At 37.8% G+C, this 16,530-nt stretch overlaps 1 protein-coding gene across 5 annotated transcripts in view; it reads right to left on the minus strand.

Moving 5' to 3' along the window:
* Window positions 1–473: 473 nt before the first annotated feature.
* Window positions 474–16,530, minus strand: part of LOC133645234 (oocyte zinc finger protein XlCOF6-like) — a 22,730-nt gene continuing 6,673 nt past the window's right edge. The window contains exons 3-5 of one of the 5 annotated variants that reach the window (XM_062040122.1): window positions 13,250–13,534; window positions 12,899–13,192; window positions 474–3,286 (exon numbers count right to left, since the gene is read on the minus strand). In XM_062040122.1, the coding sequence (XP_061896106.1) occupies window positions 1,347–3,286; window positions 12,899–13,192; window positions 13,250–13,534 (2,519 nt within the window). In that variant the 3' untranslated portion in view covers window positions 474–1,346. Of the gene's footprint in view, window positions 3,287–12,898; window positions 13,535–16,530 lie in introns of all 5 variants that reach the window. The other 4 variants (XM_062040126.1, XM_062040121.1, XM_062040124.1 and 1 more) reach the window with 4 other exon arrangements.

The following is a 16,530-nucleotide window of genomic DNA, read 5'->3' on the forward strand; positions in this document are numbered from 1 at the left end:
GAAACATATATTTCCCCAAAGTTACGTACGTGACATGCACATAGCGCCACGCACGTACGGGCAAGCGATCAAATGTTTGGAAGCCAAAGCTGTACTTACGGTAGCCCGTCTGCTATCCATCTCAAAGTCCTCCTGGTTGTGTTGCTGCAGCCAGCCACTAATACACCGATCCCACCTACAGCTTTCTTCTTTGCAGTCTTCATTGTTCATTAAACAAATTGCAAAAGATTCACCAACACAGATGTCCAGAATACTGTGGAATTTTACGATGAAAACAGCTGTTTGTATTGGGACACAATGGTGTGCCAATACTTCCGTTCACTCCGTGACGTCACGTGCATACGTCATCATACATAGACGTTTTCAACCGGAAGTTTAGCGGGAAATTTAAAATTGCACTTCATAAGTTCATAAGGCCGTATTGGCATGTGTTGCAATGTTAAGATTTCATCATTGATATATAAACTATCAGACTGCGTGGTCGGTTGTAGTGGGTTTCAGTAGGCCTTTAAAACAAGGTCCAGTCCAGATTATGTCCAGGTCGGGAGTGCCTCATATAATGCTTAAGTTTACTCATCCAAAAACAGTAAAAATACAAAAGCACGTTTTGAACATAATTGTTGCTTTTTCCATATAAAATAACATGAATAAAAAGACCCAATGATATCACAATGCTGTAAAAAGATCCTTAAGAAACATTTTTTAGCATCACAACATAAAGTGACAAATCACGTACTTTCTAGTAGGAGGACAAAGCATCAATTCTGACATGTTTCTTATTTATCCCCACTTTATTAATAGTGTTTTTGAACAGCACATTTCACATTCATTGGACCGACGACTCATAACGTTAGCGCTCTCCAGTGTGGACGGCAGAACAGGTGCTAAACTGAGATTTCACAACTCTCTGCTCCTCCAATAGCCCGCCAAATTACAAAAAGAGCCAATTAGATTCTGCTGAACAGGCCCAAACACAACCACAGCCAGTTTACATATTCTATCATAACAACAACAAATAGTTAGTTGCTGCTTTTGTGTATGTGTTTTGCTATTCAATATAGTTAATCATTTTAATAAATATAGACATTTAAAAGATATGCTCAATGGTAACATAAACTAATCTGTGGTATTCTTAAATGAAATAATATAGTAAATCTTAAATTTAACTTTGAGCAAGTTGCACATCAGTGACTCATCTCTAAAAACGTTGTATCTAACATTGCAAAAAAAATATTGATTTAGTTTTGCCAGTACTACAAATAAATTTGAGTGTTTTGCAATTCATAACATTAGGTGGGCTGGCTAAGTCTTGAATGGTTGATATGGACCAGACCCAAAAGAAAACGTTATTCTTTCGTGTGCGTTCTCTGGTGTTTTAACATGTGACATTTGTCAGAGAAACTTTTACCACAATCTGAACAGATGAACGGTTTTTCTCCGGTGTGCGTTCTCTTGTGTCTTTGCAAGCTGCTTTTGTCAGCTAATCTTTTACCGCACTCTGAACAGTCGAAAGGTTTTTCTTCTGAGTGTGTTCTCTTGTGTCTATGCATGCTACGTTCGTCACAGAATCTTTTAGCACACACCGTACAGCTGAAAGGTTTTTCCCCTGTGTGTGTTCTCATGTGTGTTTGACAACTTCTTATGTCAGATAATATTTTCCCACACACTGAACAATTGTAAGATGTTTCGCCTGTGTGCGTTTTCATGTGCGTTTGAAATGTATATTTGTCAGAGAATCTTTCACCACACACTGAACAACTGAACGGTTTTTCGCCCACGTGTGTTCTCATGTGTGTTTTCAGACCATCTTTGTCAGACAATCTGTTACCGCACACTGAACAACTGAAAGGTTTTTCTCCTGTGTGTGTCCTCGTGTGTCTTTGCATGTGACCTTTGTCAGAGAACGTTTTACCGCACACTGAACAACTGAAAGGTTTTTCTCCGGTGTGCGTTCTCTTGTGCCTTTGCATGCTACTTTTGTCAGAGAACGTTTTGCCGCACACTGAACAACAGAAAGGTTTTTCTCCGGTGTGCATTCTCTTGTGCCTTTGCATGCTACTTTTGTCAGAAAATCTTTTACCGCACTCTGAACAGTTGAAAGGTTTTTCTTCTGAGTGTGCTCTCTTGTGTCTATGCATGCTACGTTCGTCACAGAATCTTTTAGCACACACTGAACAGCTGAAAGGTTTTTCCCTTGTGTGTGTTCTAGTGTGTGTTTGACAATTTCTTTTGTCAGATAATATTTTTCCACACACTGAACAACTGTAAGATGTTTCGCCTGTGTGTGTTTTCACGTGCGTTTGAAACTTATATTTGCCAGAGAATCTTTCACCACATACTGAACAACTGAACGGTTTCTCGCCCGTGTGTGTTCTCATGTGTTTTTTCAGTCCATCTTTGTCAGACAATCTTTTACCGCACACTGAACAACTGAAAGGTTTTTCTCCTGTGTGTGTCATCGTGTGTCTTTGCATGTGACCTTTGTCAGAGAACGTTTTACAGCACACTGAACAACTGAAAGGTTTTTCTCCGGTGTGCGTTCTCATGTGTGTATGCATGTGACCTTTGTCAGAGAACGTTTTTGCGCACACTGAACAACTGAATGGCTTTTCTCCGGTGTGCGTTCTCATGTGTGTTTTGACATGGCCTTTGAAAGAGAAGGTTTTACCACAAACTGAACAACAGAAAGGTTTTTCTCCTGTGTGTTTTCTCATGTGCGAAGTCAAATTTGATTTTACAACAAAAGCTTTTGAACAAACAGAACAAACAAAGGGTTTTTCTCCTGTGTGCGTTCTCATGTGTGTTTGCACATTACTTTTGTGAGAGAACGTTTTACCGCAAACGGAACAACAATAAGGTTTTTCTCCTATGTGTGTTCTCATGTGTGATTCCATATTTACATTAAATTGTGACGTTGTGTTGTCAATATCTGACAGTGGAGCTAAGAGCTTGTCTGCTTGTGATCCTCCACAGGGGTCTCCCCCAGATTCTGTTGTCATGGGTTGTGCTGAGCTGCAGCCTAAAGGTTCCACGGCTCTGTTCTTCTCACTTGGACTAGTAAGAGGTGAGGACTCAGGTGGTTTGTCTTCATGGTCTTCAGTCTTCATAAAGACAACAGTCAATGGAAACTTCTCAGTGATCCAGAGTTCCTCCTCTTCCTCTTTAAAGTGGGGAGGCTGTGGCTCCTCCTCTTCCTCGTTCAAATAACGGGGCTGCTCCAAAGCGAAGCTTCCCGCCTGTGGTCGAGGTTCACATCCTTTTTTATGTCCAGTCAGTTGCTGGATGTCTGCAGAACACAAACAAACCAAACGCACTTTAACTCAGACATGTCAAATATTTTATAGTACATAAACTATAAATACGGGACAGTGTGATGATCAAATGTAGGGATGATACTCGAAACCGGTTTTCCCGGTTGTTTGATAAGAAAAGAACCGAGTCCTCGGACTCGAATCCCTTTTTGAGAACCGGTACCCGTTATCGAGACCACTATAGTAAAGGAAAAGAGTTGATTCTTTATTCGAATCCCGTCCCGACCAGAAATGCTCCGTGGGATCACAAGAATTGACGTCACGTAGTTCAGTCATTAGGCGCAGATAGCGAAAGCAGGAAAACAATGGACGGGAAAAAGCGCTCCAAGGTGTAATAAAGTTCAAAACAAAAGCTATCATCCATCGAATAACTTTACTGAGAGATTTTAGCAGGGTAAAACACATAACGAACACTTTTACGACCAACCGGAAACATAGCAACCAGGCTAGCAACGCACCTCTTTTACGGCAGCTGTCGCAACGTTCTTAAAACAACCACAGCACATACATATATATACAACATATCTCCCTTTTTTAACTTTAGTTTTTCTTTCCTTGTAAACAAAACAAAATCACACTGTAGATGTGTTGTCTGTCTAATTATAAATAATGCAGACGAGGCGTGTTGGCTGAGTTCTTGACGTTTACTTTCACAGCGTGGCAACATGCAACACTTTTTGGGGCTACCGCCCATGCTCGTAACTCCCGTTGCATGCTGGGTAGTGTAGTTGTTATATTCTCTCGCTCATAACATTTTTCCCCCTATAAAGAAATAATGTTAACTCAATAAAGTGTATTTCTTTTTTTAGCATTGTAACCACATTTGCAAAGAACTTTTCTCTTCATAGAATTTTCTTTCAATAAAGAAATAAAGTGCAAAAATGTCAAAGCATCATAACAAACAGTTATGTCAAATAGCAGCAGAAGTGCACTTTTTAGAGAGCTGTATTATTTTCAGTTTTGTGCCCAAGGGACTGATTTTATTTAACACTATATTATTATTTATACACCTATAGTGATCACAGAGACAGGTTGTTTTTGTGTTACTGTATATATTTGTTTCTCTGAAAAATCCCACTTAATATACTTTGGGTAACAACAGTCAATATTTATTTATTTTATTTTATTTTTTTAGGTGGCCAACAGTCAATATTTATTTATTTATTAGATTTTATTTTTTTATTATATAATAAAAGTGAGCTTTTGTTAAACCAAATATTGTGTGTTTTTTTCCATATACAACAACCTATCTGGACTCGATAAGAGAATCGATAAGGAATCGGTTCGATAAGAGGATTCGATAATAGGCTCGAACTCGATAATTCCTTATCAAACATCATCCCTAATCAAATGTGTCACTTAAAGGCCTACTGAAACCCACTACTACCGACCACGCAGTCTGATAGTTTATACATCAATGATGAAATCTTAACATTGCAACACATGCCAATACCAAAGTTAACTTATAAAGTGCAATTTTAAATTTCCCGGCAAACTTCCGGCTGAAAACGTTTCAATATGATGACGTTTGCGCGTGACGTCAACTGTTGAGGCGGAAGTATTCGTAGCCCATTGAATCCAATACAAAAATCTCTGTTTTCATCTCAAAATTCCACAGTATTCTGGACATCTGTGTTGGTGAATCTTTTGCAATTTGTTTAATGAACAATGGAGACTGCAAAGAAGAAAGTTGTAGGTGGGATCGGTGTATTAGCGGCGGACTACAGCAACACAACCAGGAGGACTTTGAGGATAGCAGACGCACTAGCCGAACGACCTCACCTTGACTTCCTCCGTCTCCGGGCCGCCGACCGCATCGGTGATCGGGTGAAGTCCTTCGTCGTACCGTCGATCGCTGGAACGCAGGTGAGCACGGGTTGTGATGAGCAGATGAGAGCTGGCGTAGGTGCAGAGCTAATGTTTTTAGCATAGCTCTGTCGAGGTTCCGTAGCTAAGTTAGCTTCAATGGCGTCGTTAGCAACAGCATTGCTAAGCTTCGCCAAGCTGGAAAGCATTAACCGTGTAGTTACATGTCCAGAGTTTGGTAGTATTGTTGATCTTCTGTCTATCCTTCCAGTCAGGGGCGTATTTGTTTTGTTTCTATATGCAGTTAAGCCCGATGCTATCACGTTAGCTCAGTAGCTAAAGTGCTTCACCGATGTATTGTCGTGGAGATAAAAGTCACTGTGAATGTCCATTTCGCATTCTCGACTCTCATTTTCAAAAGGATATAGTATCCGCGGTGGTTTAAAATACAAATCAGTGATCCACAATAGAAAAAGGAGAAAGTGTGGAATCCAATGAACCCTTGTACCTAAGTTACGGTCAGAGCGAAAAAAGATACGTCCTGCACTGCACTCTAGTCCTTCACTCTCACGTTCCTCATCCACGAATCTTTCATCCTCGCTCAAATTAATGGGGTAATCGTCGCTTTCTCGGTCCGAATCGCTTTCGCTGCTGGTGTAAACAATAGGAAAATGTGAGCAGCCCTTCCTCCGGTGACGTCACGCTACTTCCGGTAGGGGCAAGGCTTTTTTTTATCAGAGACCAAAAGTTGCGAACTTTATCGTTGTTGTTCTATACTAAATCCTTTCAGCAAAAATATGTCAATATCGCGAAATGATCAAGTATGACACTTAGAATGGATATGCTATCCCCGTTTAAATAAAAAAAAATTCATTTCAGTAGGCCTTTAAGTCATTATTAAAATGACAGGTCAATGTCACCAGAATGCAAGACATATTGTACAATTTAAGTAGGTCAAAGGTAGAGAGCATATAGGTTGTATTCACTATTCATTAAATATGTCAGACTCGAAGTGGAGGGCCAACATTCAATGCAACATTTTGGGTTTCTCGAAGAAAAAAGCCCTATGCTTGTGTTGCTTTAGGCCGGGGGTCAGCAACCGCCGCCCTAGTGGCTCCCTGGACCTCTTTCAGAGATGTGTGAAAATGGAAAAGGATGAAAAAAAAAATACATTTTTTGTTTTGATATATTTTCTGTAGGAGAACAAACATGACACAAACCTTCCTAATTGTTAGAAATCCCACTGTTTATGTTATACATGCTTCACTGATGAGACTATTTGGCAAGCACTGTTTTGTCCTACTAATTTCAGCGATTCTTGAACTCATCGTAGTTTGTTTACATGTACTCCTGCTTTAACTCATTTTGTCCACCAAACGTTTTATGCTGTACGTGAATGCACAAAGGTGAACTTTGTTGATTTGAATGATTTGCTGGAGATTTGCGTCAGCCTGCGACACATAGTCATTTTGATAGTAGGCTAATATAGCTAATATAGACACTTACATCATGTGTTGCCTTTATTATAACACTTACAGTATATAAGGTTTTAATTTTTTGCGGCTCCAGACACATTTTTTTTTTGTATTTTTGGTCCAATATGGCTCTTTCAACATTTTGGGTTGCCGACCCCTGGTTTAGGCTGTCGGAACTGTTCAAAACGCGAAAAGGATAAAGAAAATTGTTAAGTTCCTCGAGAGGTAATCAAGACGGGCAAAATAGTGCAAAATTTTACAAATAAAAATGAGAGAAGCAAGTCGAAGAACGCAGAAGTTTGCAGTGATCACTTTGTTAAAGCTTTGTTTGATGTACTTTTAATGTTTAGTATTGCCCATTGACGTGTTATCTTGATAATGTATTTTATGTTCTTAAAACCCTTTTTTTTTTTACTAGTGTTTCGTAAAGCACCAATTTGGCATGTCTGAATAAAGGAAAGCAAATGTGAGCAAAACCTCAAAGAGTTTTAGGCTTTGACCAAAGACAGAAATCCTAAATGAATCTTTCAGCACATAGACCATGTTTACATCTATAGTTATATTTTGACAAACAATCATAAATTAATCTTTCAGCACATACACCATGTTTACATCTATAGTTATATTTTAATAAACAATCCTAAATGAATCGTTCAGCACATACACAATGTTGACATCAATAGTTATATTTGGATTAACAATCATAAATGAATCTGTCAGCACGTACACAATGTTGACATCTATAGTTATATTGTGATAAACAATCATAAATGAATCTTTCAGCACATACATAATGTTGACATCTATAGTTATATTTTGTTAACTAACCATAAATGAATCTTTCAGCACATACACAATGTTGACATCTATAGTTATATTTTGATAAACAATCCTACATGAATCTTTCAGTACATACACAATCTATAGTTATATTTTGATAAACAATCATAAATTAATCTTTCAGCACGTACACAATGTTGACATCTATAGTTATATTTTGATAAACAATCATAAATTTATATTTCAGCACATACACAATGTTGACATCTATAGTTATATTTTGATAAACAATCATAAATTTATATTTCAGCACATACACAATGTTGACATCTATAGTTATATTTTGATAAACAATCATACATTTATATTTCAGCACATACACAATGTTGACATCTATAGTTATATTTTGATAAACAATCCTACATGAATCTTTCAGTACATACACAATGTTGACATCTATAGTTATATTTGGATAAACAATCCTACATGAATCTTTCAGTACATACACAATGTTGACATCTATAGTTATATTTTGATAAACAATCATAAATTTATATTTCAGCACATACACAATGTTGACATCTATAGTTATATTTTGTTAAACAATCATAAATGAATCTTTCAGCACATACACGATGTTGACATCTATAGTTATATTTTGGTAAAAAATCATAAATCTTTCAGCAAATACACAATGTTGACATCTATAGTTATATATTTTTTTTAAATTAATAAATTAATCTTTCAGCACATACACAATGTTGACATCTGTGGTTATATTTTTGATAAACAATCATAAATGAATCTTTCAGCACACACACAATGTTGACATCTATAGTTATATTTTGATAAACATTCATAAAGGAATCTTTCAGCACATACACAATGTTGACATCTATAGTTATATTTTGATAAAGCGGGAAAAAAAACATGTGTACTTGTAAACGCCACACGTGCAACAAAAAGGCAACAGAAATGGCTATAGACGCATAGTAAAAGGCCTACTGAAATGAAATGTTTTTATTTAAACGGGGATAGCAGATCCATTCTATGTGTCATACTTGATCATTTCGCGATATTGCCATATTTTTGCTGAAAGGATTTAGTAGAGAACATCGACGATAAAGTTTGCAACTTTTGATCGCTGATAAAAAAGCCTTGCCTGTACCGGAAGTAGCGTGACGTCACAGGCTGAAGGACTCCTCACATTTCCCCATTGTTTACACCAGCAGCAAGAGCGATTCGGACCGAGAAAGCGACGATTACCCCATTAATTTGAGCGAGGATGAAAGATTCGTGGATGAGGAACGTGAGAGTGAAGGACTAGAGTGCAGTGCAGGACGTATCTTTTTTCGCTCTGACCGTAACTTAGGTAAAAGGGCTCATTGGATTCCACACTTTCTCCTTTTTCTATTGTGGATCACGGATTTGTATTTTAAACCACCTCGGATACTATATCCTCTTGAAAATGAGAGTCGAGAACGCGAAATGGATTTTCACAGTGACTTTTATCTCCACGACAATACATCGGCGAAGCTCTTTAGCTACGGAGCTAACGTGATAACATTGTGCTTAAATGTAGATAGAAACAAAAGAAATAAACCCCTGACTGGAAGGATAGACAGAAGATCAACAATACTATTAAACCATGGACATGTAAATACGCGGTTACTGCTTTCCAGTCTGGCGAAGGTTAACAATGCTGTTGCTAACGACGCCATTGAAGCTAACTTAGCAACGGGACCTCACAGAGCTGTGATAAAAACATTAGCGCTCCACCTACGCCAGCCAGCCCTCATCTGCTCATCAACACCGTGCTCACCTGCGTTCCAGCGATCGACGGAAGGACGAAGGACTTCACCCGATCATCCGTGCGGTCGGCGGCTAGCGTCGGATAGCGCGTCTGCTATCCAAGTCAAAGTCCTCCTGGTTGTGTTGCTACAGCCAGCCGCTAATACACCGATCCCACCTACAGCTTTCTTCTTTGCAGCCTTCATTGTTCATTAAACAAATTGCAAAAGATTCACCGCTTCGCACCGACAACTTTCTTCTTTGCTTGCTGAGCTTCTTTCTCCATAATGCAATGAACAAATTGCAACAGATTCACCAACACAGATGTCCAGAATACTGTGGAATTATGAGATGAAAACAGAGCTATTTTGTATTGTATTCAATGGGGTACGGATACTTCTGTTTCACTGGCTACGTCACGCGCATACGTCATCATCCAAAGGCGTTTTCAACCGGAAGTTTAGCGGGAAATTTAAAATTGCACTTTATAAGTTAACCCGGCCGTATTGGCATGTGTTGCAATGTTAAGATTTCATCATTGATATATAAACTATCAGACTGCGTGGTCGGTAGTAGTGGGTTTCAGTAGGCCTTTAAATTATGAAATCCAACCTTACCCTAGCAAAAACAATGCATGATTTATCCAAAACGTGTTGATACCAATTTCATTGACCCAGCCACACACAAAGAACTTGTTGGTTTTCCAAGTTTTCATCTGTTTGGTCGTGTACAACGATGTTTGGAGCACCAGATAGTTGGACATGTCTGGGAACACGACCGACGGATAATCCTTGCTATCACTCAACAAAATAGTTAGCACCTGTTTGCTGCACTTTAGCCATACTGGTTTGGTGGCCCACCACTTTGTTTACTTTTGTTCAAACGTCATGCGACAGACTAAAAACTATTAGGACTTAATTTACTATATAACTTCACCAACATAGGTAGACAGATGACATATAGTTAAGTAGGTCAAAAATACAGGCCCTTTAAGGACACAATGTAATAATTTGATTTCAACACTAGAGGGCACCATACCTAGGTCAATGGTGCGACTTATACTCTTATACATACTTATACACATTACCGTAAAATATCAAAAAATATTATTTATCTCATTCACGTAAGAGACTAGGCGTATATCAGCAATCGTCACACACACACGTCAACCGATAAAAATTTGATGGGGGTGGGTCATGGCAGAAGTGTATTGTGAACAAAAAGATGCTACCTGCTACTACTTCCGTACCTATGAAAACTGATCATTTCAACATTGGCGGTAACTTATAAAAACTGACAAGGGCTGAACAAAAATGGCACCAAAAAGGAAATCCTATACTGCAGATTACACGCTGGAAGTAGTTAAATATGCAACAGAAAACGGCAATCGAGCAGCGGAAAGAAAGTTTGGAGTAAGCGAGAAACTACTGAAATGAAGAAAACTCGTTGTTTAGAAGCGACACCGGGGAGGAAGATTTCATGGGATTTAGCGATTGGGAGTGACAGATTGTTTGGTAAACGTATAGCATGTTCTATATGTTATAGTTATTTAAATGACTCTTACCATAATATGTTACGTTAACATACCAGGCACGTTCTCAGTTGGTTATTTATGCCTCATATAACGTACACTTATTCAGCCTGTTGTTCACTACTCTTTATTTATTTTAAATTGCCTTTCAAATGTCTATTCTTGGTGTTGGGTTTTATCAAATAAATTTCCCCCAAAAATGTGACTTATACTCTAGTGCAGACCTGGGTAAATTAAGGCCCGGGGGCCACATGTGGCCCGTTAAGTTTTTCAATCCGGCCCACAGGGCATTCCCAAAAAATGTTTTTAGATCTTCAAGATGGAAACTGTAGCTGCCATTATGATGTGCAGTGATGTTTTCTAATGACCGTAAATCTTGAACTATACAAAGTATTTCAATGGTTGGAATCTGAGCTTTTGCATGATATACTAGTTACTATGGTAATCTAATTAGTTACTATGGTAATCTAATGAGTAATCTAAATAATCTAAATCACAGCAGCTCAGACGAGGCACCAAGCAAGGTGGGTGGGAAGCGTTTCCACATAATTTTTCAAGAGCGGGCAGCCTGAAATGCGGAAGGAGATTTTTACAACAAAGTTCTAAAGCTGAGTGATGTATCAGATATGTCAGATTGGTGTTTTTTTGTTTTTTTTTACCCTTCGTGTTCATATTTCGCTGTTTGTTGCATTTGTTTGTGTTTCGCTTGATTGTAAAATATGTCTATGGAGAGGGAGTGTGACCAACGTTCCCTCTAAGGTGCGCGCCTGCGCAATTGCGCACTGCTCAAGCGTCCTCTGCGCACAGCAAATATATGCCGCGCACCAAATCAAATCCCATCTGAATTCTAAACAAAATAAACACATTTATTCTGTGTAATTTTGCAATGCAACTCTGAGTGACAGTGACAACAAGCGGCCCTAACGGTGTTCGTCAACACCGGTCAATTATTGTAACGTCTATCGAGATGCTTCGAGGACAGGAATTATATCGATCACTTTATTGAGCAAAACTGTTTATATTCGGCCATAACCACACCAAAAACATGAATAAAAAACTTCTATCTCGAAAAACTAGTCATTTTCTGCTGTACAAACCAGGCCAAAACCAACTTGTCATCTGTCACCAACACGCATAGCACTAAACCACTGGTGCGTTTATGGCCACACAAAAAGTCGGACAACTCAAACACCACACAAAGTTGCACTATGACTCCTCAGTCATACGTGTGCTTATTCTTCTGTCATTTATTATTAATGTTAATTTATTTATATTAATCATGGAATGCTGTTACTAGAGAAAGTTACAGGAACGCACACTTCATCCTATATGCTTACATTTCATTGTGCAACATGAGGATGTTTAAGGGGAACTAAATGTGATCTCTGAAAGGGGTACACATGATTTCCAAAGCAGGACCCCCACCCAGACATATTGTACAATACTAATCCATAGCTTATGAAAAACAAGATTTCTTTTATTTTCATTACAAGTGGGCCAAATCACTAATATTCCAAAATAATCTCATGAAAATGACTCCTGTCATTTGAGTGTTATTATAAAAGATTGGCTTGAGACAGGTGTGCTGCTGGTATTGTCACGTGTGATGTTGCTCACATGTGCTCCACTGAATGCTCAGGGAGTTTTTGTGTTTGCTCACACACATGAACAATTAGAGGGAACATTGAGTGTGACGTTCATATATTGTCACTATTCAGTGTTTTATCGTTCATAGTTAATATTGTAGATCCCACATTCTTTATTTTCATGTACATTCTTGGTGTCTCATTCAGTAAAATTTTTTTTTAATTCCATTCCATTTTTTAAGGCGGTATGTCATAAAGTTTTTAGCGTTCAGACATTATTGTGAGGTTTTGTATTAGTGTTCCTAAAAATCACATATACCGGCCCCCAGACACATTTTTTTCTATAAATTTGGCCCCCCGAGTCAAAATAATTGCCCAGGCCTGCTCTAGTGCGACTTCTATATGTTTTTTTTGTTCTTTATTATGCATTTTCGGCCGGTGTGATTTATACTCCGGAGCGATTTATAATCCGAAAAATACGGTAAATAAACAGCTACATTGAATGTTTGCCGTCATTTGAAAAAGCAAGTATATCTCCACCCTGAGAGAGAAGGTTGGACCCTGGATGAACATCTGTTTCAAACATTGTACAAGACGATATCTGGATCTTCTGCTTACCTGGAATATGATGAAGTTGTGAGGACTCAGGTGGTTTGTTTTCATGGTCCTCAGTCTTCACAGAGACAACAGTCAGTGGTAACTTGATGGGATCAGCCTCCTCCTGCCCTAGTAGACGCTCTCCCTCCTCTTTCTCTTTAAGGTGGGGGGAATGGGGCTCCTCCCCTTCATCTTTAAAATAGGTGGGTGGTTCCTCCTCTTCATCTTTAACATGAGGGGTTGGTTCCTCTTTAAAACTGGGGGACTGTGGTTCCTCCACTTCCACGTTAATGCTGTTGGGCTGCTGAGTGGACCCTGTGTGAAAATGTGTTCCAAACGCTGTATTAGATGACATCTGCATGTTGTGCTTACTTGGACTGTGATGAAGCTGGGAGGACTCAGGTGGTTCGTCTTCATGATCGTCAGTCTTCACAGTCAGTTGCCCTAGAAGACACACTCTCTCTCTGATCCAGAGTTCCTCCTCTTCCTGTTTGATGTGGGGAGGCTGTGAATCTTCCTCTTTAACATTATGGTACTGCGGTTCCTCCTCTTCCACTTTAAAATGGAGGGGCTGTGGATCCTCAAGCTTCAAAGTGAAGCTTCTTCTGTGCGAAAGAGAGAGATTTTCTTCTTCACATCTAATAATCTGCTGAATGTCTGCAGGACACAAACGAAACAAACACATTTTAATACAGACATGCCAAAAATTAAGTAGTACATTGAATATGAATACTTGACAAGTGGACAGTTTAGGGTTGTACAATATACCCAGTGTTTCCCACACATTAATTTATTTGTGGCGGCCTGCCACGAAAGAATTAAGGCCGCCACAAAAAAAAAAATATATATATATTTTTTTGTCCTGTCCAGCTTTTTAGGCAAATCATATAGTTGATGTAGATGCCCATATCGGCTGTTCAGATTTACTTTACAAAAGAGAAGTGTAGGATCAAGATTTTTGGAGCTCTTTGTTCAGTGGATCAGATGTTTGATGAAGCTCTGTGTCTATCTTCCAACACTACTGTTCGCTGTTTATTTGTTACTGACTGTGGCAGGACACCTCTGCCTCTGTTTCACTTTATGTTGCTGGTAAATAATATGGTTGTAGTAGTAGGCTAAAGTTAAATTATTTAGTATGCACTAATTAAAGGGGCAGAGCTTCAAGAGACATTTTAGCTTTTATATTTTTATAAGATACATTTTTTGTAAGAACCACAATTAATAAATATATTTCAGTGAATAACTTATTGTTCAAATCTGTATATAAATATGTACATAAAGTGTTGTAATTATATTGTAAAATGGATGGATGGATGGACGTTTAAAACAAAACTGTTATTATTAATTAGTAAGTATACATTTTTTTAGACTTTTTAGAGAAAATCATGTCATTGTAGTAAATTATGCTAATTACTTGATGATGTCATGGTGACCACGCCCATAGCCACGCCCCCACCGCCACAGGTATCTTGGCAGTTTATGAGAAACACTGATACCAGTATTAGTATAGTACTGCGATACCAATGAATCATATTCGGTACTATACCGCCTCTAAAAAGTACTGGGCCCCCGCCCCCCGCATCGTCGTCACTTCGTGTCATTGCTGGTTTACGAGCAGAGGAGCATGTTTGGCAGCACACAATATCGGACTACTTACAAACAGACACAGTGTGTAGATAGAAAAGAGAGAATGGACGCATTTTGGCTGAATAACTAACGATAAAGTTGAAGTTATAACACTGAAACACCCTCAGGAAGAAGTGCTTTAAGACATGGCTAGCTAGCTAGCGGCTAAAGTCCATCCGCAGTCTGCAGTGTTTTAGCTACTTCTAAATCACTAATCCTCGCCTCCATGGTGACAAATAAAGTACGTTTCTTACAAGTATCATCCCTGCAGGACAAGGAATAGCTAAACATGCTTCACTACACACCGTAGCTCACCATCGTCAAAATAAAAACAAACGGCATTGGTGGATCTACACCTGACATCCACTGTAATGATATTAAGTACAGGAGCATATCAAGTCAATACTACTATGATTACATCGATATTTTTTGGCATCACAACATCTTCTTTTGTTTTTTTTTAATTTTATTATGTTTATAAACTCAGGAAATATGTCTCTGGACACATGAGGACTTTGAATATGACCAATGTAGATCCTGTAACCACTTCGTATCGGATCGATACCTAAATTTGTGGTATCATCCAAAACTAACTGTAAAGCATCAAAACAACAGAAGAATAAGTGATTATTACATTTCAACAGAAGTGTAGATAGAACATGTTAAAAGAGAAAGTGAGCAGATATTAACAGTAAATGAACAAGTGGATTCATAATTCATTTTCTACCACTTGTCCTTAATCATTTTGACAAAATAATACAATGATAAATGACACAATATGTTACTGCGTATGTCAGCAGATTAAATTGGGAGCCTTTGTTTGCTTACTTACTAAGAAAAGACAAGTTGTCTTGTATGTTCACTATTTTATTTAAGGACAAACTTGCAATAAGAAACATATGTTTAATGTACCCTAAGATTTTTTGTTAAAATAAAGCTAATCATGCAATTTTTTGTGGTCCCCTTTATTTCGAAAATTATCGAAATGTACCGAAAAAGTATTGAAATACATTTGGTACCGGCACTAAAATATTGGTACTGGGACAACACTTGGACAGTGTGATGAGAAAAAGTATAACATATGTCATCTTGTAAGTTATGATACATTTTGTGGAAAATATGAAAGTTTTGCCTTTAAATACGGCTTTTTTCTTTTACATCAGTAACACAAACCCTGGCAATATTTGCACACACACTTCCCATTCAACTTTCGCTAACCACCACCCTGCTTCCCCTGCTCCCATGTCGATCATAGTTCACACAGGTCCCAAAAATAGCTGTCCAAGCTATGCCTGTAACATGCTTATTTGATTTGGTATCTACAGAAACAGCCCATTAGAATGTTTCAATATGTAAAAATTGATCCGCCTGGAAAGCAAGACATTTTTATTTCGAAAGGAAACTTGATAATAAATTTTGTGTTTGGGCATGACTTCTTGTACTGCCAAAGCAGATTTTTGCTAAATTGATCTGCCGGGCTGCGGCAGATCAATTCATCCACATGCACATTCACGTCCCTTCTAATGATCAAAAAAGAGCAATTCAGGGTTAAAGGTTTTCTTGTCATTTACATAATAGAAACATGTTTCATCTTTACAATGAAATAATTTCTTTGTCATCCACACTAGCGCCAAGTACAGTAAGAAAGAAGGTAATTACATATATACATGCATATATATACACGTGTGTGTGTATATATATATATATATATATATATGTATATGTGTATATGTATATATATATACACACGTACAGTATATATATAATAATAATAATAATACCTGGGATTTATATAGCGCTTTTCTAAGTACCCAAAGTCGCTTTACATGTTAAAAATATATATACATATATATACGTGTGTATATATATATATATATATATATATATACATATATATACGTGTGTGTATATATATATATATATATATATATATATATATATATATATATATATATATATATATATATATATTTTACATACACAAATATATATATACACATACATACATATATACATTAGGGCTGCAA

This window comes from Entelurus aequoreus, linkage group LG28 (genome assembly GCF_033978785.1).
Source record: "Entelurus aequoreus isolate RoL-2023_Sb linkage group LG28, RoL_Eaeq_v1.1, whole genome shotgun sequence".
Taxonomy (NCBI): Eukaryota; Metazoa; Chordata; class Actinopteri; order Syngnathiformes; family Syngnathidae; genus Entelurus; species Entelurus aequoreus.